Source organism: Oncorhynchus nerka, linkage group LG8 (assembly GCF_034236695.1).
Source record: "Oncorhynchus nerka isolate Pitt River linkage group LG8, Oner_Uvic_2.0, whole genome shotgun sequence".
NCBI classification, from domain to species: Eukaryota; Metazoa; Chordata; class Actinopteri; order Salmoniformes; family Salmonidae; genus Oncorhynchus; species Oncorhynchus nerka.
In genome coordinates, this window is record NC_088403.1 from 23,451,115 (window position 1) to 23,476,992 (window position 25,878).

At 43.2% G+C, this 25,878-nt stretch overlaps 1 protein-coding gene across 2 annotated transcripts in view; it reads left to right on the forward strand.

Moving 5' to 3' along the window:
- Positions 1–25,878, forward strand: part of LOC115132983 (pleiotrophin-like) — a 49,299-nt gene that overhangs the window by 16,870 nt on the left and 6,551 nt on the right. Inside the window, exons 2-4 of one of the 2 annotated variants that reach the window (XM_029665759.2) lie at positions 13,091–13,185; positions 13,513–13,692; positions 16,461–16,619. In XM_029665759.2, the coding sequence (XP_029521619.1) occupies positions 13,092–13,185; positions 13,513–13,692; positions 16,461–16,619 (433 nt within the window). In that variant the 5' untranslated portion in view covers position 13,091. The remainder of the gene's footprint in view (positions 1–13,090; positions 13,186–13,512; positions 13,693–16,460; positions 16,620–25,878) is intronic. The other variant, XM_029665760.2, reaches the window with a different exon arrangement.

The window sequence follows — 25,878 nt, forward strand, 5'->3', positions numbered from 1 at the left end:
AATGACTGGAAACGTCCTATATGTGAAATCATACAGTAGCCCTCTATCACTGGGAAGATTTGACATTTTACAGTAACTCTCATAAATGTTATAACACTGGTCCTCATTTCTCCAGGCAGTACTTAGGACTGCCCAGAAGAGGGCAGTGTGTAGTTAATGAGAAGGACTAGAACTCAAGCGTTTCCATGACTTTGAATGCAACAAAAGCCGTTCTCTCAAGAGACAAAAAACTCCTACACATGGAGGTCTCAGTGAAGTTGTGACCATAGATATAATTTAAGCCGCTAGAACAAGAAATATTATGAAGAGAAATCAATGGAAACACCCGCTATACTAAGACACAAAAGAGACTCCAGATGTGTGGAAGCCAAGCAAGGCAGAGAGCTGTAAGCATGATGAAGCACAAGGCCATTGCTGCCTGTATTAGCAGAGGAAGACAGTAGAGCCTGTTCAGTATTTCATGAGAGAAGGGATGTGGGCTGCGTTCAGCAAGTCACAACGTTTTGGAAGAAATAGAAACGGATAGAAATATAAACTGTAGAACAAACACGCCTCTGTAGAAGAAGGAATATCGTCCGCTCTATTCTTGACTTTCTACTTGCAACGTTCCATAAAGGTTGCCTATTGAACAAAGGCCTGGTGCTCGTTTAGGATTACACAACAGAATGGAGGGGGAGAGAGGTTGCTGTGTGTCTGCTACTACTACAGATCATGAGAGCCTTCTGCTGTCTGTCAGTTGACTCCAGTCGGTGCCCAAAGTACTTAAAAGCAATTGGATCTCTACGTCATACAGTTGGAAGCCCCATCAAAATGAACTAAATCTGTTCTGGAACCGTAAGAGCATTTTGTTCATGGTGGAGTATTGGGGTGTATTTAACACAAAAGCACAAAAGCGTCTGTAGGTCTATATGATAAATGCTTTATAAATGAATATGTCACGGTATAATAGTAAAGGTTATGATACATGAGCACTCTAACACTTGGTGGGAGAGGAAGATGAGGTTTTAATCATAGGAAGGATGGTAAGAGATATAATTCACCACACCCACTATATACCACCAACATGTAGACATTTACTGTATGTTGTCAAAAAGTAGTAACTTATTCCTGATGCCGATATTAAGGTTGCCTTCAGTTCCCCATCTTCCTACTCCAAGCTAAGGACCTGCTCCAACAACTTGCTTACGATCAAATCACATGAACTTGAATAACCTTTGAGGGCTATTAAAATGCAGTTATTGATCGAGAGCTCAAAGAACATTTTCAATCCTGTTTAGTCTAGACTACTATCCACCCAGACAGATCAGCACAGACACGACATCATCCCTGGCTGTTTATCTACACTTCAATGTTAACTGCAATCTGGATATTCCCATCCAACAAACAGAAACAACTGAACAGAATATATTGCACATCCACACACAAGTACAATAGAGGAATGCTTTCATATTGAATTAAACCCCCCTCTATGGATATCTAACCTCAGACAGGTGCTTGTGGAATATATTAATAAAAACAACTTGGAAAAGGTGTTTGAATTTTGGGCACAAGCACTAATTTGTTCACTCCACACACCTGCTACTAGCATGTGGGTACATCTGGAGTCAATTAGGACGTCAGTGACAAGGGTCTCAAGAGAAAACGACTGAAAATTACCAACCACAATTCACTTGTACAAAAGCGAACAGGTTAGTGGTTACAAACTAAAAGTTTGAATTATCTGAAAAGGAACTGAAAAATATATGTTGTGTGGAGGACTGAAATCAATGCGACACAGGACAGGCATTTACTTTGTTTAAGGGAACACCATCCAATATGCTTTTGGACCGCCTCAGGAGGAGCGATAGGAGAACAGGTTCATTGTAATACCTGGAATGGAATATATGGAAATCACATGTTTGACTCTGTTCCATTAATTCCATTCCAGCCATTACAATCATCCCATCCTCCTATAACTCCTCCCACCAGCCTCCACTGCATTGGTATTATATATCCCACACACAGTAGCAATCTCTTGTCAGGGTAAGCTGAGGTGAGACACTAAGCGAAGGGAATTTAATACTGTTGGCTTTTGTGTATGTCGTAATCTTCACCTAAGCCTCGTTCCCTCACCCAGCTTACTGTCTTGTCTCTGTCTTTTACAGGCTAGTTTTCTAGAGGACCTTGGTGCATTGAGTAAAGACACCTAGGTACCCCTGACTCTAATAAGGAAAGGGTAGAGACACTGCCTAGACATGGTTATGCTTGGAACAACAAAGAACAGCTCCCACAAATGGATAACCCATGGTTCGCGCAAGGGAATAGAACAGGCCTGGTATGGTGGTTTAAACAGCTTTAGCCAGGCTGGTTCCATCTTGTCCTCTAGCAGCTTTAGCCAGGCTGGTTACATCTTGTCCTCTAGCAGCTTTAGCCAGGCTGGTTACATCTTGTCCTCTAGCAGCTTTAGCCAGGCTGGTTACATATTGTCCTCTAACAGCTTTAGCCAGGCTGGTTACATCTTGTCCTCTAGCAGCTTTACCCAGGCTGGTTCCATCTTGTCCTCTAGCAGCTTTAGCCAGGCTGGTTACATCTTGTCCTCTAGCAGCTTTACCCAGGCTGGTTACATCTTGTCCTCTAGCAGCTTTAGCCAGACTGGTTCCATTTTGTCCTCTAGCAGCTTTACCCAGGCTGGTTACATCTTGTCCTCTAGCAGCTTTACCCAGGCTGGTTACATCTTGTCCTCTAGCAGCTTTAGCCAGGCTGGTTACATCTTGTCCTCTAGCAGCTTTACCCAGGCTGGTTACATCTTGTCCTCTAGCAGCTTTAGCCAGACTGGTTCCATTTTGTCCTCTAGCAGCTTTAGCCAGGCTGGTTACATCTTGTCCTCTAGCAGCTTTAGCCAGGCTGGTTACATCTTGTCCTCTAGCAGCTTTACCCAGGCTGGTTACATCTTGTCCTCTAGCAGCTTTAGCCAGGCTGGTTACATCTTGTCCCCTAGCAGCTTTAGCCAGGCTGGTTACATCTTGTCCTCTAGCAGCTTTAGCCAGGCTGGTTACATCTTGTCCCCTAGCAGCTTTAGCCAGGCTGGTTACATCTTGTCCCCTAGCAGCTTTAGCCAGGCTGGTTACATCTTGTCTCGCGCTTTGAAACCCTTTCGCATTGTAATGCCAAGCTGTCATTGAGGAGGGGGTGGGTATGATTGTGGAAGTGGTGTCTCTGTGGCACAGGAGATTGGTTGCACCTTAATTGGGGAGGATGTGGTCATGGTAATGACTGGAGCGGAATAAGTGGAATGATATCAAATACATGAATTCTATGTGCTTGATGCCATTCCATTGCTCTGTTCCAGACATTATTATAAGCCGTTCTCCCCTCAGCAGCCTCCCCTGTTCTGTGAATGTGTCGGTTTGAATGAACATACTGTATTGTAGATGGGTCTTCACTGCTCAAAACAAAGATTCTGAAATCGATTGAGTGTTAACAGTACTATCATTTTAAATCAGTCCTCTTAGGGTTGGTTTGTTCTTTCAGTTCAATACTTTTTCTACTTTCAGGTCAAGTGAAACATTTTCAGTTGCTGATTCGTTGCAAATTCAAGGTTGGTAAGTCAGAAGTATAGAGTCAAAGTTTGATTCCAAAAAGTATTGAGTGATGTTAAAAGTAAGCCTGTGGCCTTTAAAGTTCTGCAGTAGAATATTTTGCACCTATAATAGTGAAGTCAAGACACAGTCAAGCTTCCACCGTCAGAGCTAAAGAGCACATTGGAGCTGGTGTTTGCATAACGTTGTGGGTTTAACATATTGATATCGCCCTGCAGTTAATGAAATCCTTGGAGCCATTCGACACTATTCATGCATCTATGATGTTAATGCAAATAGTTTATTGTTGAAGTATTATTCATTATTTAGCCTCACTGTCCTTGGCACTGACACTCACGTTGAAAACTATCAGTCCTTTGTGATAACCTCCGTCGTCCACTCAGTTTCCTGTGACTGACATCAAAACAATGCTCCATAGCTGAAAGAAAGTAGCATAAACATATGAGCACACTGTCTGTGTACAGGGAATGAGTGATAGAGAGAGAAAACCAGAGAGCACGTCCGAGGGGAGCGACAGCGCTTTAATCAAAAGCCAGACCAAACTCCCCAAGGCGTACGCAAATGCTGTCTTTCAGACCTGATTTAATGAACTAGTGTCTCAAGGTGCTTTCACCAACGTCTCCTCAATTGTCTCTTCAATTAGGAGGGCTGATCAAAATTGGAAGCTTTCGAGAGAGAGCTGATAAAGGTACAGAGAGAGAGAGCGAGAGTGAGAGAGAGGAAGAGAAGGAGATAAGGAGAGAGAGATATGGAGATGACTGAGGTGGTAACAGTGTGAGGCTAGAGGGACAGGCTGCTGTCACTTGTCTGCCCGTCAGGCCTGCATGTGAGAGGGGATCAGAGGAACACAACTGGCAAGAGAGACAGGATCTAAAGTGAACAAAAAGCTGCTACTTCCAGCAAACAAGAAGGAACCAAAACAACAGGACATGAAAGATGGATAGGAAGGGGGAAACCTAGTCAGTTGCACAACTGAATGCATTCAACCAAAATGTGTCCTCCGCATTTACCCCAACCCCTCAGAGAGAGAGAGGTAACACATCTCTCCAATAGCCAGAGGCTTCCCACAGCTAATTCAAGCGTGACTTCCACCCGTCTCACTATGATGAATTCCGATCAAAACGAAGAGGGGGTAAAAGCGCTCCCGGAAAATGGTAATATTTCAGCTTCGCCCTAGTGTCGCCATCTCAAGTCCCCAAGTCCCAGTTGAAAATGGTAATATTTCAGCTTCGCCCTAGTGTCGCCATCTCAAGTCCCCAAGTCCCAGTTGAAAATGGTAATATTTCAGCTTCGCCCTAGTGTCGCCATCTCAAGTCCCCAAGTCCCAGTTGAAAATGGTAATATTTCAGCTTCGCCCTAGTGTCGCCATCTCAAGTCCCCAAGTCCCAGTTGAAAATGGTAATATTGCAGCTTCGCCCTAGTGTCGCCATCTCAAGTCCCCAAGTCCCAGTTGAAAATGGTAATAATTCAGCTTCGCCCTAGTGTCGCCATCTCAAGTCCCCAAGTCCCAGTTGAAAATGGTAATATTTCAGCTTCGCCCTAGTGTCGCCATCTCAAGTCCCCAAGTCCCAGTTGAAAATGAATATTCATAAAATATGCAAATTTGTATGAGCCAGAAACAAAACACAAACAAACATGGGCATCTTTGTTGAGTAAAGCCTTTGAATGCAGAAGACAGGAGGACTAATGGTAATGAACCGTTACAGTGTTTAATATGCTAAACTGCTGAGGCAATGCAGCTCGGGCTGCACGCTAACCTGCAGGGGTGCACGGAGACGCTTAAAGGAAATCTTTTTACTTCGATTTTTTTCTGGAGAGTTGTGACGATCTACATGTGCACAAAGCTGCTCATTTTTTGAGAGACATTTAGGTAGAGCAGACTTTTCTAAAACAGACATGGGATTCCCATCTGTCTTACGTCAAACAGCTCACAGCTCAACAGATATACTTGCAGTCAAGTGGAAAAAGATCTAAATAAGAGATATTTGCATTGAGACTGTTTATCATCAAGAGGGGCTGTTTGTTTGGAGAGTTTATACTCTGGTGGTGGTTAATGGACTGTATGCTTTTTGCAAGGGAGAGATCCTAGGATCTTTGGATAGTGTGTGTGTGTGTGTGTGTGTTTGGAAGTGTAAGAGAGAGAGCGATTGTTGAACAGAAAATGGTGGGTTTAGGTTGTGGGATACAGAGAGTGGGTGTCTAGATGCTAAATGTAATTTCTTGAATGTAATGGAGGCATTCACGCATAATTTGATATCTTCCATTTGAGTCTTTTCAGCTCTGATGCACTCACTGAGCCACTGCGTGTCATCGTTATTCATGTGTTTTATCATTAAACAAGCCTGTTGCCTCGGCTATGTAGATTCCTGCTCTATTCGGCACCTTGCAACGCGAGCACACACACACACACACACACACACACACACACACACTGTTTGTGTTCATAAGAGGATATCTCTGGAGATTGGTAGTGCGTGGCTGTTAGTAGAGATAATGAGGATGGTCTGCACACAGTCACACAATAATACAGCCACACTGTCACATAATAATACAGTCACACAATAATACAGTCACAAAATAATAGTCATACAGTCACACAGTCACGAAATACACTGGAAAATGGCGACAAGCCTCAATGAAGGATGGAGGATCATGAGTAAAGAGGCTCCCCCTCAGCTTGATAGCTCCAAGGTTGATGTACAGAGACAACATTTACCCACAGCCATTGTTTACCATGACTTTGACCATCTTCCTCTGGCTGGTGGAGGTTTGTTAACAATGACTTTGACTCTCTTCCTCTGGCTGGTGGAGGTTTGTTTACCATGACTTTGACCATCTTCCTCTGGCTGGTGGAGGTTTGTTAACAATGACTTTGACTCTCTTCCTCTGGCTGGTGGAGGTTTGTTTACCATGACTTTAACTATCTTCCTCTGGCTGGTGGAGGTTTGTTTACCATGACTTTAACTATCTTCCTCTGGCTGGTGGAGGTTTGTTAACCATGACTTTGACTCTCTTCCTCTGGCTGGTTGGTGGAGGTTTGTTTACCATGACTTTGACTCTCTTCCTCTGGCTGGTTGGTGGAGGTTTGTTTACCATGACTTTGACTCTCTTCCTCTGGCTGGTGGAGGTTTGTTTACCATGACTTTGACTCTCTTCCTCTGGCTGGTGGAGGTTTGTTTACCATGACTTTGACTCTCTTCCTCTGGCTGGTGGAGGTTTGTTTACCATGACTTTGACTATCTTCCTCTGGCTGGTGGAGGTTTGTTAACCATGACTTTGACTCTCTTCCTCTGGCTGGTTGGTGGAGGTTTGTTTACCATGACTTTGACTCTCTTCCTCTGGCTGGTTGGTGGAGGTTTGTTTACCATGACTTTGACTCTCTTCCTCTGGCTGGTGGAGGTTTGTTTACCATGACTTTGACTCTCTTCCTCTGGCTGGTGGAGGTTTGTTTACCATGACTTTGACTCTCTTCCTCTGGCTGGTGGAGGTTTGTTTACCATGACTTTGACTCTCTTCCTCTGGCTGGTGGAGGTTTGTTTACCATGACTTTGACTCTCTTCCTCTGGCTGGTGGAGGTTTGTTAACCATGATTTTGACTCTCTTCCTCTGGCTGGTGGAGGTTTGTTAACCATGATTTTGACTCTCTTCCTCTGGCTGGTGGAGGTTTGTTAACCATGATTTTGACTCTCGTCCTCTGGCTGGTGGAGGTTTGTTAACCATGACTTTGACTCTCTTCCTCAGGCTGGTGGAGGTTTGTTAACCATGATTTTGACTCTCTTCCTCTGGCTGGTGGAGGTTTGTTAACCATGACTTTGACTCTCTTCCTCTGGCTGGTGGAGGTTTGTTAACCATGACTTTGACTCTCTTCCTCTGGCTGGTGGAGGTTTGTTAACCATGATTTTGACTCTCTTCCTCTGGCTGGTGGAGGTTTGTTAACCATGACTTTGACTCTCTTCCTCTGGCTGGTGGAGGTTTGTTAACCATGACTTTGACTCTCTTCCTCTGGCTGGTGGAGGTTTGTTAACCATGATTTTTTCTATCAAATCAAATCAAAGTTTATTGGTCCCGTACACAGTTTTGCAGATGTTATCGCGGATGCAGCGAAAGGCTTGTGTTTCTAGCTCCAACCCCTGTTTTTCTGGGGTTTTGTGAACTTTTATGTTGTTCCGGTCATACTGTATACCTGGTGGCTGTGTTTGCAACCAGTCTTACACTGCACTCCGTAGTCAAGATGTTTTTCATCTGTTTAGAAATGTATCTTAAGGTGTGATGATGAAACACAAACAGGCAAACACTCAACCAGAAATACATCCTTTTAATGTACTGTGTCTGGATGAAGCATTTTTCTGCTCCTCTAAAATATAATTAAAACATCTCAAAGGTGTATATCCATGCTACTTTCCCCAAGGACAAAGAGAAAAATACTCAAACATTTCCCCTTTCAATAAGAGTCAACAGAAAGTAATATCTAAACCAACCAGTGAATTGTGTTCTTTTGAGATAGTCTGGCATCACGTTTTAAACTAGGGGCCACCATCGAGAGTGATGTGATGACCTGATCTTACTAAGGCCAGGAGTTTATCACAAAGTCAGGAAAGACTCCTGGCCCTCTCATAGCTCTGTACCAAGCATTAGAGGTTGTTGCACCTACTGTAGCTTTTATATAATAAGTAATAAGATATCACAATGACGTCTTAAGGAGTATATAAACCCGCCAGGTGACCAGGCAGTTATAGGACGCTGTCATCTGAGCAATCTGTCATTTCCAGAACTAGGTTTAGCACCCTGGTTTAGTGTCATTGATAGCCATCTCTCTAGCCTACATAAACACCGGTACGCCGTTATTGTAGCTCACCTTCTCACTAAGATAAGAGAATGTTGTCATGTAGCATTACATTTTGGAACAACAATACTAGGCATAGGACAGGGAAGGGAGGGAGCTACTTCTCCCTGTTCACAAGTTTGTTTAGGCCTATTTGTTTTCCTAATCTGTGAGCGGCTGAGGTTGGATGAACAGTGGAAAGCTTATTTAAACCTAAAACAATGCTTTGAAGGCTATACTTATCTCAAAATACGATCTATGTATAATTTAATTCTTGCTGGTTTAAGAAAATGGGGATTTGCCTCAGCCTTCAGGGGGGTAGAATTCAATGCATGTTTTATTTATGTATGGCTACTTACCACAGCATGCTAGTGCATGAATCCCTCTCATTTGTTAGGATATTTCCCTCTATCATACCAGTAGAGAGTTGTAATGGTTGGATTACCATATCATCTATTCCGTTCAAAATATTAAAACATGAAAAAAAGATCAAGTGTACATTTTCGTTCTTTGGAGGATGACCGTGGTCCAATATTTTGCATGTAGCTTTAGAAAGCTAATAACCCCCAGTCGATTCTCTTTGTCTTTTCATTTATTCATTTTAACGGCTCTTTTCTTGATATGACATGAATAGAGGCTATTGAAGCAGTATCAATGAGAGAGGGAGTGGAGCGGGAATGGAGGGGAAGGAGTTTGTGGTGAGCTCCACAAACTCGCTGAGCGCCGCCACCGCTGTTCACAGATCAATGGGGAAATGGAGTGTTTGATAGGACTAATTCTGCCTGGCTCATGGACTGTGTCTGCTACAGTGTTTCTGTCGAGGGCTGAGGAGGAGAGGTGCACCCGCCTGCTTGGCAGCTGGTGAACGCAAGTTCTCCTGTGGTCCCTAAGCCATGTCATCCTCCTCTAACTGAGTGATTGGGGTTGGGCCTCACATGCCTACCCAGCACTCCACACTGTGATCTTCCCGGCTGATCGACAGGAAAGAATCCCACTTCATTGTGACAGATAGGAGTGATAACTCATCGTATTAGGCCTTCTCATCTGGCTTCCAGTGGTATTCAAACTTTTTCAGTTTGGACCCCATTTTTTTCCCACCAGAATTTCTGGGGACCCTACTTTTTTCACAATAATTTCTCACATCCCCACCCATCCCAAATCTAATGACAACCTTTGAAGTGGTAAATTTACATTTTTTACATCAACATATCACTTTCAATTCTTATTGAAATGAAAAGTAACCAATAAATATTGTGAAGTTGACCATGCATTTGGATTTAGCTTTTGCAACAATGCAGATCTACAGACTGGAATCAAATAAATCTCTACCCAAAGAAAACACAGGCTTCAATCATGCCTGTAAACCTGGCAGTAGTGCTGAACCAGTAGTGCTTTAAGGTCGGTTTGGTTTCGGTTAGATTATACATTTTTTTAAAGGTTTTCGATTTCGGTTTCGATTATTTGTGTTGAATGCTGTAACAACACAGAATAAAACAATTAATACAAGTCCCATGATGGTAGTGACTGCCCATTACTACTTATTAACCATAATTTATTCACATGACTTTACTTTAATAAAATATTTAAATTGTTGTGTATATTACATTTGTTTTATTTGATTACTTTCTTAATTCATTCCAAGTCATCATTTAATCTCTATAGAGCTATGCTATAGACAGCCTATGCTGTCTGACAAAAATCACAATTTTGTAGTTCTTCAAAGTAAGTAACGCATGCTTCTATGATTGCTGAATACCAACTATCAATTATTTTGATCATGTATTTTCAGGTAGACATACCTGGTAAAGCAGCAGCGGAGCTCTACATCCCCTCACGATACCGCATTCTTGTCTCCTCTGTAGCAGGCGTAAAGAAACATACATAGTTTCATACTGTACTGTCTTTGGAAACACAGACCGGACGGACAATTGCATTAAGGTCATTGTAGTTAATTACCATGCTTTATGCACTAAACTATGTAGAATATTGGCCTGCTGGAAACTACAACTCCCTACGACATCGCACAGTTCAGGCTGGATCTGATTAATCTATAGATATACTGTGTAATTTGACTATTGAGCTCACAGAAAAAAAACTGAATGACATTGAACTGATGTGGTTAATCGCTCAGCACTAACCAGCAGCAAGCAAGCCAACCTGTTACCTGGATGTCTTGTCTAACAAGCAAAGAAATGATAAGCTTCTTGTAGCAATACATATTACCCAGAATGCACCACAAACCCTACCAATTACCTAATTGACAATCAACTTCAATAAAGGTATGAAAAAGGTACAAACACATTGAGGCAATATATTCCACATGATAAATATCCCCACATCAATAACAGTCAATAAATGTGCTTTTCATAATAAAGAGGTGTTAATCGATGTCTGGACATACATAATCAGGCAAGACTTTTGTTTATGTGACAGAGGACATTGGACAAAAGTACCGAATACATTCACTCAATAAAATTGTATTTTTCAAATAATCTTTCTCAAAAACGTTTGTATATTGTCCCATACAATAATCTGTGCTCTTATTTTACGGTAAGAAAAAATATATCTATGAAAAAGTACAATTTTGGCAACCCAACTGGAGGTTCACAACCCCAACTTTGAATTCCACTAGGGTGACTTGTGTCTGGTTGTGATATGAGAAGATATACATTTGAAATGATCTATGGGTGGTGGGAGGGATAGTGGGAAAAAAAATCGTAACTTTATTCCCAAATACAAGTTAAATATCATACGATAACCTGGGTATGGTACAGTATGCATGGTGTGTACAGTATCTGAGAACTCAGGTATTATCGATCGACTCTGGAGTAGTAGGGCGGTAGGTAGCATAGCAGATACAGCGTTGGGCCAGTAACCAAAAGGTTGCTGGTTTGAATACCCGAGCCAACAAGGTGTAAAATCTATGTGCCCTTGAGCAAGGCACTTAAGCCTAATTTGATCCAGGGGCACTGTACTAGTATGGCTGACCCTGTAAAACAACACATTTCCCTGCACCTATTTGGTGTATGTGACAATAAAAACATCTTTATTTTTTACAATGGAAATCCAGGTTACAATGGAGATGCACATGTAGCATCTAAAAGTCAAGTGTACTGAATCAATCCATTCATCCATTATGGAAAGTATGGTCATGCTCTGAGAGACAGAAAGGGATTGGGTGTACATATTTGATGCACAGCACCAGTGAGTGAAAGGAGGAACACTTGATTCCATTGCAATGAGGGAAACCCTGTAGTCTACCCCTCAGCAAACAATTATGTCTGAACATACTGTACTGAACGCTGCAGGAGGTTGATATCCCTCTTTAACCTGTAGCCCTCCTCAACTACACCTGGACTAGAACTCATCTGCAGACTGCTTATTAATCATTAAAGGGAAAGACTTCTCCTTTGAGAAGTCACAATGCCGTAGCTTCCAAACTCCTGGTTGCAAACCAGAAGTACGATTGGGGAATTTCTCAGAAAACACTTTAGACTTTGCAGGTTGTCTATTTTTAGAAACGATCAAAGGTGTTGGACCAACAAGATTTTTCTTGGAATAGAGAGAAGAATGGACCATTGGCTGAACAGTTTGACTGACGCCAAACTGCTTCTGGCAAGAAAACAGTCTGTCTAAAGGGGTTCTCAAATCAAATCAAATGTTATTCTGCCTCTGAGTTAAAGTGGGTATGCTGTATGCTTCCACTGTTGAGGGTTCAAGCCCTGTACTGTAAGGGTTCAGATGAGTTCAACTCAGAGTAGACTCATTATATATAGATGCACGGAGAGCAGAAGTGAATTCAACCAGTCAACACTCTATTAATAATGGCTAATAATAAAAGAAAATAAAGAGTTTGAATGCCATCTTTTTAAATTGATTATCACCTTGCCTACATGGCTAATAGACGTGGGGTGCATCAACTTCTGCAAAGTCTTAAACTGGAGAGGACTAAAAATACAGGGCCAAGTGCGCCAGGGGGTTGGTAAGAGCCATGTCATCTCATGATTAATTAAAATTGACAAATGTACATGATTTCCCCGCCAGGCTGTACCTTTTGCAGTAATTTGGGCACAGTGGAGCATTTTGGCATCCAAGACGCTCGGTAATTGTTTAAATCTCACGCTGATTCCCCTTCTGTGGGTTTTAGGGTATCTCCAAAATAAACAGGGGGAAAGTGAAAGAAGGAATGAATGAGAAACGGGGATGGTGCGCTAATTCCACCACCCAGAGTTCCCGAGCACAGCAGCACCCGCGATTAGAATGGTGCTTCTCTTTATTGGGCCGCTGGGAGGCCGGAGAGCGCCTGGAGGGGAAACAATTAGTCTATTCATAAAGAACATGCAAAAAAAGGTTTATTTCTATTCCCAAATCGTCTGTATCATTGTCTGACAGCCGATAATTTCCCCATGTCATCATACACGTCTGTAGACACGAGCACAGTGCAGCACACAGCAGGCCATTGGAGCAGATAACAACCATTTATTCCACAAATAGCCTGAGCTTGCCTTCACCTGTAACTGTGAACCGTACATGTAAGTAGGGGCATGCTGTGGTTCTTTGTCAAGTCTGCCCCTTCGTCTGAAGAAATGAGAGGGTGGTGAAGGGGAGGCCTTCGATGGAATGTCTCCCACAGAGTTACATAGGTTGCTGTACTTGTTATTCCTCAGTGCCTGTTCTCCTTCTCTCCTAGCATGTCAGGACAGCAGCACTGGACGCTTCTGGCCGTCATGGCCCTCCTGGTCCTCACAGTGACAGCAGGCGAGGGGGGGATAGCTGAGAAACAAGGTGAGAAACACCGGCAGATTGGTAGCAGTCAGACAGTTGATATGTGGATGGAGGGGGATCTCCTATTACAGTACCTGCTACAAGGTATGAATGGTAATTTGATGTAAAGCTCAAATCAGGTCAGATTTGTGCATAAATACAGGGGGGGGGGGGGGGGGCTCACTGCAGACTCACAATGACAGACGCACATCTCGGTGCTTTATATATTTGAATACTTTGACCTTTCACAGTGGTAGTGTAGCTCTAGCCTGGCCTAATTACAGCCCACATAATTATGTTCCAGACATAACTGCAGTATAAGGTTGGTGTGTGTGTGCGACCCTGCAGGGAAGAAGGAGCGTAAGTCGGACTGTGGGGAATGGCAGTGGAGTGTGTGCGTGGCCAACGAGGGTGACTGCGGCCTGGGCACCAGGGAGGGCACACGCACTGGCACCGACTGCAAGCAGACCATCAAGACCCAGCGCTGCAAGATCCCCTGTAACTGGAAGAAGCAGTTTGGAGGTGTGTGTGAGTGTGGTCATGGGGAGCGGACTCACATTCACAATTCAGCACGAACATGACTGGTCTAGGGATTTTATGTATTTTTGTTTTGGTAATATTTTTTGTTGTGTATCCATGTCCATTAAAGGGGAAAACATGCTGCTACTCAATGGAGTAGGATATTCAGTTGGGTTTCCAATTCAGTCTTCATGAATGGACATTCCCAGAGAATGATTGCCTGGTTCAGGAAATTACAGCCTGGGTATATACAGCAGAGATGTGAGTCCAAACAGAGCATGGGCTACCTGCCACTTTCCCTACTAGCTTCCTCCTGATTCAGCTCACACCCAGGCTTGAACCCAAAATCTCTGCTTTGCTAGCACACGTGACTGCCCACCTGAAGCATCTTACCAGTCAGCGCCACATGAAAAGCTAGCAAGTGGGGACACTTCAGGCTGAGAAGTAAGGTTCACACATGCCCATGTGCTACACGTGTTCACTGCCAAATTATAGGTACAGAGGCACACGCTTTTAGAGCACTCTGTTTTGAAGATCCCTGTAGAATTCCCAGAACAATGGTCCTGTCAACCCCTCCTCATCCCCCCCTCCGCTCCCCTCAGCCGAGTGCCCTGGGATTTCAGAGCCAGGTGACAGCGGCCCAAGCTTTTCTCTGAGAGAAATAGGGAAACGAGTGTCACAGCCAAGAGGAAGCTACGCCAGAGTCCAACAAAAGGACGGGAGAGAGGGATGGAGGGATGACAAACACAAACACGTACACACACACACGAATGCGGACACACATTCTTACACACAAGAACGGGGCATGGCTAACCTTTCCTGGAACAGCCCTGCATCCTTGGGGGAGGGGTTTAAAGAGGACTCTGAATAAATTGTAAAATAAGATCCTTAATGAAATCCAGTCTGTAGACTACTTAAATGTTTTCTTTCCATAAAGATAATAAAATATAAAGTGAGAGAGTGGAGGCCCCCTTTGAAAGGCAGAGAACGTCAGACAGTCTATGTATGGTAAAGACAGATGGAATCTTCAGAGTGGAGAAACTGGGCAAAATGGAGCATAAAGGAGACAATCCGGTCTTGGCAGGAAAGCCATACATTGGCTAATAACACGGTGCACCAGTTGGTGGTTGATAAAGAAAGTCCTGGGGCTGAGAATAGTTGGAATGTAATTCTTTTTGCAAATATTACCGGTTCTGGTGTTTTTGAGTAGAAGATCAGATTATTTAACGGATAAAACTAAAATAAATCAGACATTTTATGAAAAAATCCCCTTTCCAGTAATAGAAAGGATGTTCCACAACAGCAGCTCTCTGAGCTTGAGGGTCCAGGTCTTAATTGCTGATTCTAGGCCGAAAAATGTAATTACATTTCATTTTCTACTTGATCAGTTGTATTCAACCTATGGGATGTCTTCTGGGTGCTACAATCACCATAATACAAGCAGCCTGGATTTACGGGTAGACGTAACATAGTAAATACCAATCTGGGACAGTCAAATTAGTATGATATGGTATGTATTCATTTGTGGAAGTTCATCATCCATTTTGTATTATATGTTACAAATGAAATGTTATATGATATGTTACCAATTGAAATTCATATAATATATTACAAATCTGCAATACTGATATGTTATGAATTCCAATTTGTTGTGAATGTTAGCTAAGTGGCTAAATGGCTAACGCTAACATTAGCTAGGTGGCTAACATTAGCGAGGCTAGGGTTTAGGGTTAGGGTTAAGGATATGGTTAGTAGTTAGGTGAAAGGGTTAAGGTCAGGGTTAGGGGAAGGATTTTCTAACTTGAAGTACAGTGGGGAGAACAAGTATTTGATAGACTGCCGATTTTGCAGGTTTTCCTATTTACAAAGCATGTAGAGGTCTATATTTTTTTAAATCATAGGCACACTTCAACTGTGAGAGACGGAATCTAAAACAAAAATCCAGAAAATCACATTGTATGATTTTTAAGTAATTCATTTGCATTTTATTGCAAGGCGTAAGTATTTGATACATCAGAAAAGCAGAACTTAATATTTGGTACAGAAACCTTTGTTTGCAATAACAGGGATCATACGTTTCCTGTAGTTCTTGACCAGGTTTGCACACACTGCAGCAGGGATTTTGGCCCACTCCTCCATACAGACCAGACCAGTAAACAACGTTGTACGTGATCTTCCGTTTCTTGGCAGTTTCTCGCATGGGATAGCATTCATTTCTCAGAACAAGAATAGACTGACGAGTTTCAGAAGAAATGTCTTTGTTTCTGGCCCTTTTGAGCCTGTAATCAAACCCACAAATGCTGATGCTCCAGATACTCAACTAATCTAAAGAAGGCCAGTTTTATTGCTTCTTCAATCAGAACAACCATTTTCAGCTGTGCTAACATAATTGCAAAAGGGTTTTCTAGTGATCAATTAGCCTTTTAAAATGATAAACTTGGATTATTTAACACAACGTGCCATTGGAACACAAGAGTGATGGTTGCTGATAATGGGCCTCTGTACGCAAATGTAGATATTCCATAAAAAATCTGCTGTTTCCAGCTACAATAGTCCTTTACAACATTAACAATGTCTACGCTGTATTTCGGATCAATTTGATGTTATTTTAATGGACAAAAAATGTGCTTTTCTTTCAAAAACAAGGATATTTCTAATTGACCCCGAACTTTTGAACGGCAGTGTTTATACAGTAGGTATGTCTGTGGCTGTAACAATCCTGTAAAATATGTGTTTTATATTGAACATGTATCTCTGTTGTAACCATGTCTCTGTAGGTGAATGCAAGTTTGACTTCCAGGCCTGGGGAGAGTGTGACTTGGTGACAGGGAAGAAGAACCGGACTGGGGTGCTGAAACGCGCTCTCATGGATGCCACCTGTCCTAACACTGTGAGCGCCACCAAGCCCTGCGGCAAGATCCCCAAGACCAAGCAAGGTAGGCTGAGGGGGAGTGTGGGAGAGCTTACCAGCAAAGCCATAGATTTACATATATGGTACATATATGTCTTTACCAGTAGTGTATATCCTGAGGGGTTTGAATGGTAAGATAAACTACTGCAAAGGGAACACATGTTTGCTGAATGTTTAACTTACAATACCAGGAAATAGTGTAGGTACCAGTCAATATATTACTAGTCTAAAAATGTATACAGTACCAGTCAAAAGTTTGGACACACCTACTCATTCAAGGGGTTTTCTTTATTTTTTATATTTTCTATATTGTACAATAATAGTGAAGAAATCAGCACTATGAAATAACACATATGGAATCATGTAGTAACCATAAAAAGTGTTAAACAAATAAAAATATATGATATATTTTAGATTCTTCAAAGTAGCCAGCCTTTGCATTGATGACAGCTTTGCACACTCTTGGCATTCTCTCAGCCAGCTTTACTTGGAATGCTTTTCCAACAGTCTTGAAGCAGTTCCCACATATGCTGAGCACTTGTTGGCTTCTTTTCCTTCACTCTGCGGTCCAACTCATCCCAAACCATCTCAATTGGGTTGAGGTCGGGTGATTGTGGAGGCCAGGCCATCTGATGCAGCACTCCATCACTCTCCTTCTTGGTCAAATAGCCCTTACACAGCCTGGAGGTGTTATTTTACAATGATGGCCTACCGCGGCCAAACCCTCCCCTAACCTGGATAACTCTGAGCTCCGCCCTATGGGACTCCCGATCACGGCCGGATGTGATACAGCCCGGGATCAAACCAGTGTATGTAGTGACGCCTCTTGCACTGAGATGCAGTGCCGTAGACTCTGTGCCACTCGGGAGCCCCTATCCTCTGCAGCCGAGGTAACTCTGGGTCTTCCTTTCCTATTGCGGCCCTCATGAGAGCCAGTTTTATCATAGCGCTTGATGTTTTTTATGTCTGCACTTGAAGAAACTTTCAAAGTTCTTGAAAGTTCCTTATTGACTGACCTTGAAGTAATGATGGACTGTCGTTTGTCTTTGCTTATTTGAGCTGTTCTTGCCATAATATGGACTTGGTCTTTTACCAAATAGCGCTATCTTCTGTATACCACCCCTACCTTGTCACAACCCAACAGATTGGCTCAAATGCATTAAGAAGGAAAAAAATTCAGCAAATTAACTTTTTACAAGGCACACCTGTTAATTTAAAAGTAACTTCCTCTCCATTTTAGATAAGCATTCTCTGTTCAAAAAATGCAGAACCAAGAACAGATACAGCCCTTGGTTCACTCCAGACCTGACTGCCCTCGACCAGCACAAAAACATCCTGTGGCGGACTGCAATAGCATCGAATAGTCCCCGTGATATGCAACTGTTCAGGGAAGTCAGGAACCAATACACGCAGTCAGTCAGGAAAGCTAAGGCCAGCTTCTTCAGGCAGAAGTTTGCATCCTGTAGCTCCAACTCCAAAAAGTTCTGGGACACTGTGAAGTCCATGGAGAACAAGAGCACCTCCTCCCAGCTGCCCACTGCACTGAGGCTAGGTAACACGGTCACCACCGATAAATCCATGATTATCGAAAACTTCAACAAGCATTTCTCAACGGCTGGCCAGCCTTCCGCATGGCTTCTCCAACCTCGGCCAACAGCTCAGCCCCCCCCGCAGCTCCTCACCCAAGCCTCTCCAGGTTCTCCTTTACCCAAATCCAGATAGCAGATGTTCTGAAAGAGCTCCAAAACCTGGACCCGTACAAATCAGCTGGGCTTGACAATCTGGACCCTCTATTTCTGAAACTATCTGCCGCCATTGTCACAACCCCTATTACTAGTCTGTTCAACCTCTCTTTCATATCGTCCGAGATCCCCAAGGATTGGAAAGCTGCCGCAGTCATCCCCCTCTTCAAAGGGGGAGACACCCTGGACCCAAACTGTTACAGACCTATATCCATCCTGCCCTGCCTATCTAAGGTCTTCGAAAGCCAAGTCAACAAACAGGTCACTGACCATCTCGAATCCCACCGTACCTTCTCCGCTGTGCAATCTGGTTTCCGAGCCGGTCACGGGTGCACCTCAGCCACACTCAAGGTACTAAACGATATCATAACCGCCATCGATAAAAGACAGTACTGTGCAGCCGTCTTCATCGACCTTGCCAAGGCCTTCGACTCTGTCAATCACCATATTTTTATCGGCAGACTCAGTAGCCTCGGTTTTTCGGATGACTGCCTTGCCTGGTTCACCAATTACTTTGCAGACAGAGTTCAGTGTGTCAAATTGGAGGGCATGCTGTCCGGTCCTCTGGCAGTCTCTATGGGGGTGCCATAGGGTTCAATTCTCGGGCCGACTCTTTTCTCTGTATATATCAATGATGTTGCTCTTGCTGCGGGCGATTCCCTGATCCACCTCTACGCAGACGACACCATTCTATATACTTTCGGCCCGTCATTGGACACTATGCTATCTAACCTCCAAACGAGCTTCAATGCCATACAACACTCCTTCCGTGGCCTCCAACTGCTCGTAAACGCTAGTAAAACCAAATGCATGCTTTTCAACCGATCGCTGCCTGCACCCGCATGCCCGACTAGCATCACCACCCTGGATGGTTCCGACCTTGAATATGTGGACATCTATAAGTACCTAGGTGTCTGGCTAGACTGCAAACTCTCCTTCCAGACTCATATCAAACATCTCCAATCGAAAATCAAATCAAGAGTCGGCTTTCTATTCCGCAACAAAGCCTCCTTCACTCACGCCGCCAAGCTTACCCTAGTAAAACTGACTATCCTACCGATCCTCGACTTTGGCGATGTCATCTACAAAATGGCTTCCAACACTCTACTCAGCAAACTGGATGCAGTCTATCACAGTGCCATCCGTTTTGTCACTAAAGCACCTTATACCACCCACCACTGCGACTTGTATGTTCTAGTCGGCTGGCCCTCGCTACATATTCGTCGCCAGACCCACTGGCTCCAGGTCATCTACAAGTCCATGCTAGGTAAAGCTCCGCCTTATCTCAGTTCACTGGTCACGATGGCAACACCCATCCGTAGCACGCGCTCCAGCAGGTGTATCTCATTGATCATCCCTAAAGCCAACACCTCATTCGGCCGCCTTTCGTTCCAGTACTCTGCTGCCTGTGACTGGAACGAATTGCAAAAATCGCTGAAGTTGGAGACTTTTATCTCCCTCACCAACTTCAAACATCAGCTATCTGAGCAGCTAACCGATCGCTGCAGCTGTACATAGTCTATTGGTAAATAGCCCACCCATTTTCACCTACCTCATCCCCATACTGTTTTATTTATTTACTTTTCTGCTCTTTTGCACACCAATATCTCTACCTGTACATGGCCATCTGATCATTTATCACTCCAGTGTTAATCTGCAAAATTGTAATTATTCGCCTACCTCATGCCTTTTGCACACATTGTATATAGACTCCCCCTTTTTTTCTACTGTGTTATTGACTTGTTAATTGTTTACTCCATGTGTAACTCTGTGTTGTCTGTTCACACTGCTATGCTTTATCTTGGCCAGGTCACAGTTTCAAATGAGAACTTGTTCTCAACTAGCCTACCTGGTTAAATAAAAAATAAAAAAATAAAATATTTTTTTGAAATGCATTCCAGGTGACTACTGGTTGAGAGAATGCAAAGCTGTCATCAAGGCAAAGGGTGGCTACTTTGAAGAATCTCAAATCTCAAATATATTTTGATTTGTTTAACACTTTTTTGGTTACTACATGATTCCATATGTGTTATTTCATCGTTTTGATGTCTTCGCTATTATTCTACAATGTAGAATATATTCAAAATAAAGAAAAACCCTTGAATGAGTAGGCGTGTCCAAACTTTTGACTGGTACTGTACACAGTTGGTAGAGGACAAAACACAAAGTTAAAGGATCCATTTTAAACACAATAGTCAATACATTGGAGAGTGAATCTCCATAAATGTGCGGAAGCGTTGGAAGATGATATTACGTTTGGTTTATTAAACCGTCAGAAAAGGACCATTTTCACCTGCGCCCTTTATGCTTCATATTTAAAGCACGTTGCCACTTTCAGTCAACTTTTTTCCTCCTTTAACCTTGCTAACGTATATCTATTAGCATATTATTTGGCAGTACTTTCACAGCTCACACCGATGACATCCTGCTCTACTGAAGACTCCACATCCTCTGAATGATTCATTCTGCGATAGTGCTGGACTTGTCAGAGATTCATGTTTAATCCAGCTCCACTATGGTGGAATTAGCCCCTTCACTGAGCCTAAAAAGTTCAGTCGGAGTGAGTCTTCAACTCGGGTGAACTAAGGTAAATACAAGTATTGAGCAGTACAAGTATGAAAATGTAATGCTGCATTCTCTCAGTAACTGCCAGTAGATGTCTAGACTCACCCATTTAAAGAAGACCATATGAGAAGTCAAGAAACATCGATTTTTCTCTTTCAATTATGGAAAGCAGTGAGACTGAGATGGTCACCGAACATGACATAGAGGATTGCAGATTGTGGTTTTAGTTGGCAATTCGCCCAACAGACATGATAGATTTCTAATGTATTTCGTTTTGGTTAATTTCACCTGTCTGATACAATGAACTAGATGAGTATCTTAATAGAATGAAAGTGCATATTCAATATTTAGGTCAGTCACAGTTAGCCCTGTTTGTCTAACGACTTCATTCAATGCGCTGATGAACATTGGCATTCATCATTCATCAAACCGTGTTTAAGATAACACATTTGCCATTCAGTTTGTTACAGTGAGGGAAAAAAGTATTTGATCCCCTGCTGATTTTGTATGTTTGCCCACTGACAAAAAAATGATCAGTCTATAATTTTAATGGTAGGTTTATTTGAACAGTGAGAGACAGAATAACAACAAAAAATCCAGAAAAACGCATGTCAAAAATGTTATAAATTGATTTGCATTTTAATGAGGAAAATAAGTATTTGACCCCTCTGCAAAACATGACTTAGTACTTGGTGGCAAAACCCTTGTTGGCAATCACAGAGGTCAGACGTTTCTTGTACTTGGCCACCAGGTTTGCACACATCTCAGGAGGGATGTAGTCCCACTCCTCTTTGCAGATCTTCTCCAAGTCATTAAGGTTTCGAGGCTGACATTTGGCAACTCGAACCTTCAGCTCCCTCCATAGATTTTCTATGGGATTAAGGTCTGGAGACTGGCTAGGCCACTCCAGGACCTTAATGTGCTTCTTCTTGAGCCACTCCTTTGTTACCTTGGCCGTGTGTTTTGGGTCATTGTCATGCTGGAATAACCATCCACGACCCATTTTTAATGCCCTGGCTGAGGGAAGGAGGTTCTCACCCAAGATTTGACGGTACATGGCCCCGTCCATCGTCCCTTTGATGCAGTGAAGTTGTCCTGTCCCCTTAGCAGAAAAACACCCCCAAAGCATAATGTTTCCACCTCTATGTTTGACGGTGGGGATGATGTTCTTGGGGTCATAGGCAGCATCCTCCTCCTCCAAACACGGCGAGTTGAGTTGATGCCAAAGAGCTCCATTTTGGTCTCATCTGACCACAACACTTTCACCCAGTTGTCCTCTGAATCATTCAGATGTTCATTGGCAAACTTCAGACGGGCATGTATATGTGCTTTCTTGAGCAGGGGGACCTTGCCGGAGCTGCAGGATTTCAGTCCTTCACGGAGTAGTGTGTTATCAATTTTTTTCTTGGTGACTATGGTCCCGGCTGCCTTGACATCATTGACAAGATCCTCCCTTGTAGTTCTGGGCTGATTCCTCAACGTTCTCATCATCATTGCAACTCCAGGAGGTGAGATCTTGCATGGAGCCCCAGGCCGAGGGAGATTGACAGTTCTTTTGTGTTTCTTCCATTTGCGAATAACCAACTGTTGTCACCTACTCACCAAGCTGCTTGGCGATGGTCTTGTAGCCCATTCCAGCTATGTGTAGTTCTACAATCTTTTCCCTGACATTCTTGGAGAGCTCTTTGGTCTTGGCCATGGTGGAGAGTTTGGAATCTGATTGATTGATTGCTTCTGTGGACAGGTGTCTTTTATACAGGTAACAAACCTAGATTAGAAGCACTCCCTTTAAGAGTTTGCGCCTAATCTCAGCTCGTTACCTGGATAAAAGACACCTGGGAGCCAAAAATCTTTCTGATTGAGAGGGGGTCAAATACTTAATTCCCTCATTAAAAAGCAAATCAATTTATAAAATTTTTGACATGCGTTTTTCTGAAAGTTTTTGATGTTATTCTGTCTCTCACTGTTCAAATAAACCTACCATTAAAATGATAGACTGATCATTTCTTTGTCAGTGGGCAAACGTACAAAATCATCAGGGGATCAAATACTTTTTTCCCTCACTGTATAAGATGTATACCTCATGTCCAAACGTTACAAAATGTTCCGAAAGTAAATCAGATGAATGCTTTAGTTCAATGCTCCATCATTCATACAATGACAGAATATTACCAACACATAGAGGCCAACACACAGATTTCCATATATTTTCCCCACATAAAGGCTTTATTAACAACTCCCACTTGTCCGTTATTTAGTTGATGACTCCCACTGTTAAAACCAATCAAGTGAGAGCAGAAGTTGTTCAAAAATAGAATGAATGCTGCATGATGTTGCCAGTAAAGGACTCATGGGGCTAGTGTGTACATTATGTCCAATCTGACTGCGTTTTGAGAAGTAGGCTACTGTGGTGATATGTTGAGAGTGTGAAACTGGAATCAGGGTAGATTTGGCAGCAGCCCTGACAGTAATCTGCAGTATGAGAGGGTGTGCCAGAACAGAACAGACTCTCCAGGAGCGACTGGACCAGAGCCTCATTGTGTTTCAGGCAGGCGGCTAACGGTTAAGACAGTTTTCCTGGTCGAGGACAGATAAAAACACGCAATCCTGTCAATCTGATTGGGATTTTGGGTTCAATTCAAGTTTCCCTCGCATCCTAATAACCTGGGAGTTGGGGAAATCAAAAGGGTTAAAAGCTGGTAAAACAAATCTCACTGTGACGGAAAGAAACATGTCAGATTGACAGTGGAGTGGAACCCCTGGCTTGGGTAATGGTTCTCGGAAAAACGACAATATCGTTCACGTAAGCCGAGCAAAGCCTATTTAGGATGTCACATGTAAGGAATCTGATCCAAATTAAAATCATATTTGTGTTGGTGTCTTTCTTCGGTGTACATGTATTTCAGTGACAGAAATAGCAAGGTGACACACAGAAATAACATTACTTCTGCAGTGATTAACATTTAATGGTAATTTCTATACAGTGTGTGTGTGTGTGCGTGCGCGCAAGCACATGTACAGGATTGTATAGCACTGTACCTGTATGAATGATCATATACTCCCAAATGAATCCTGTGTGATGGAGGCCAGTCCTGTTTTAAGTCGGGCCTACTTCCCTGGGGAGGGTGAGAACCACAGTATGAAAGGAGGAGGGAGGGATGACGGTGGAGAAGAAGAATGGAGAGAGTTGAAAAGAAAGACCTGCTATCTGAGAGTATGATTTCCCATGTCTGCCATTTGACAGATAAGCCCTGGTAAGCTAAGGGGTTACTGGGAAACAGAGAAGCTGACGATGTTTGTGTGTGCGTGTGTGTATGCGCTTGCCTCTGTGTGTGTGTGTGTTGGAAGGGGATTCCAGGCCAGGCAGAGTCACAGAGGAGGGATCAGAGGACTTGTAATGAACCCCAACTACAGAGCAAGGTACTATCCTACTTCCGGCTGGGGCCACCATATCCACCCAGTCATATTTACAATTCTAAACAAGCCACCTTGTCTGCTGCTGCCAGAAGCAATGGAGAAAACATCTGTCAGGCCCATAGTCTTGAGGAGACAATGCTGCGAGGCAGCGAGGGAGCGATCTGAGATTCAGTGTCAGCTTCTCCCTTGTCTAACCTCAGGTAGAGATGGGCCCCACGGAATGAAATGGAAAGGCCGGAAAACAGAGAGTGACCGAAATGAAGCAGAAATGAAACGTTATGAATACCTGTCGAATTCTCCTATTCTCCTCCCTCCTTACTCAGAAGAATGAGCAGGGGAGCCACAGTTGGGAGCGGAGAATGTCAGAGATGATTTGCGGGGAAACAAAAGGCTTTATAGAGATGAGAACCCTGTGGCTGCCGTCGAGGAGTTCTTTTGGGGCCGGCGATGGTTTATCATTCCCCTGAGAAGGGCTCTGTCGCTGTGTCTCTGTGTACGAGACAGCCCATTCAGACACTGAATTCAGTTTTATTGCACTCAGCCTGTTTCATGGCATCCTGGTTCAAAACATAATCTCTCAGAGCCGCTCTGATTATTATGAGTCTGTGTCAAAAGTGCGGTGGCAGAAATGAGAGCGGAGAGAGTACACAGTAATGTGCCTATGCAGCAGAAAGCACTCCGGCATGGTGAGAGCTCCAATCTCACAGTCGGGGCTCGCAGAGGGAATGTGATTTTCTCTGTCTCCCTAGGGAGCAAAATGTGCTGACAAAGGCACAGGCAAAAACACAGTTAAACAAATTAAAACTGGCCAAACAAATGGAGCGAGGAGCAATTTTCTGTGTTTTTGTATGAACACCCACATCCCAATCTCCAAACTCACAGAACTCTCTCGGCTTGTCCACAATATGCACTGCAGAGGAGGGGCCGTGACAATAGCAATACATGTGCTTATGAGAAATGTATAGATCAGATAGCAGGTCCCTGGGGCATTGATGTCAGCATTATATTTTAGGAGGATTCGAGTGACAAACATTATGCATTTTGGTAGCACAGGCAACATCTGGTAGGTTATCACCAATCAGTTAGACACTTGCGATTCATGAGTCATCTCTAGGTCTGTACATTGGCCTGAGGCATATCGACCCATACAACGGGTTCATTTATACCCACTTATTAATGATTTGCAAATTATATACAAGCAAGGAATCATTACTTCTGTATTTACCGATGGATTGCATGTCTGTTTATCAGGGATGAACGATTAGCATCGGGATGATTTACAATAGTTTATATGCTGATTATAATCACATTCTTCACATTAATGCTCCACTGCTGATCGGATGTTTATGACTTGGCTTGGTACGGTACATGACTTGGCTTGGTACTGTATATGACTTGGCTTGGTACTGTATATGACTTGGCTTGGTACAGTATATGACTTGGCTTGGTACTGTATATGACTTGGCTTGGTACTGTATATGACTTGGCTTGGTACAGTATATGACTTGGCTTGGTACAGTATATGACTTGGCTTGGTACTGTATATGACTTGGCTTGGTA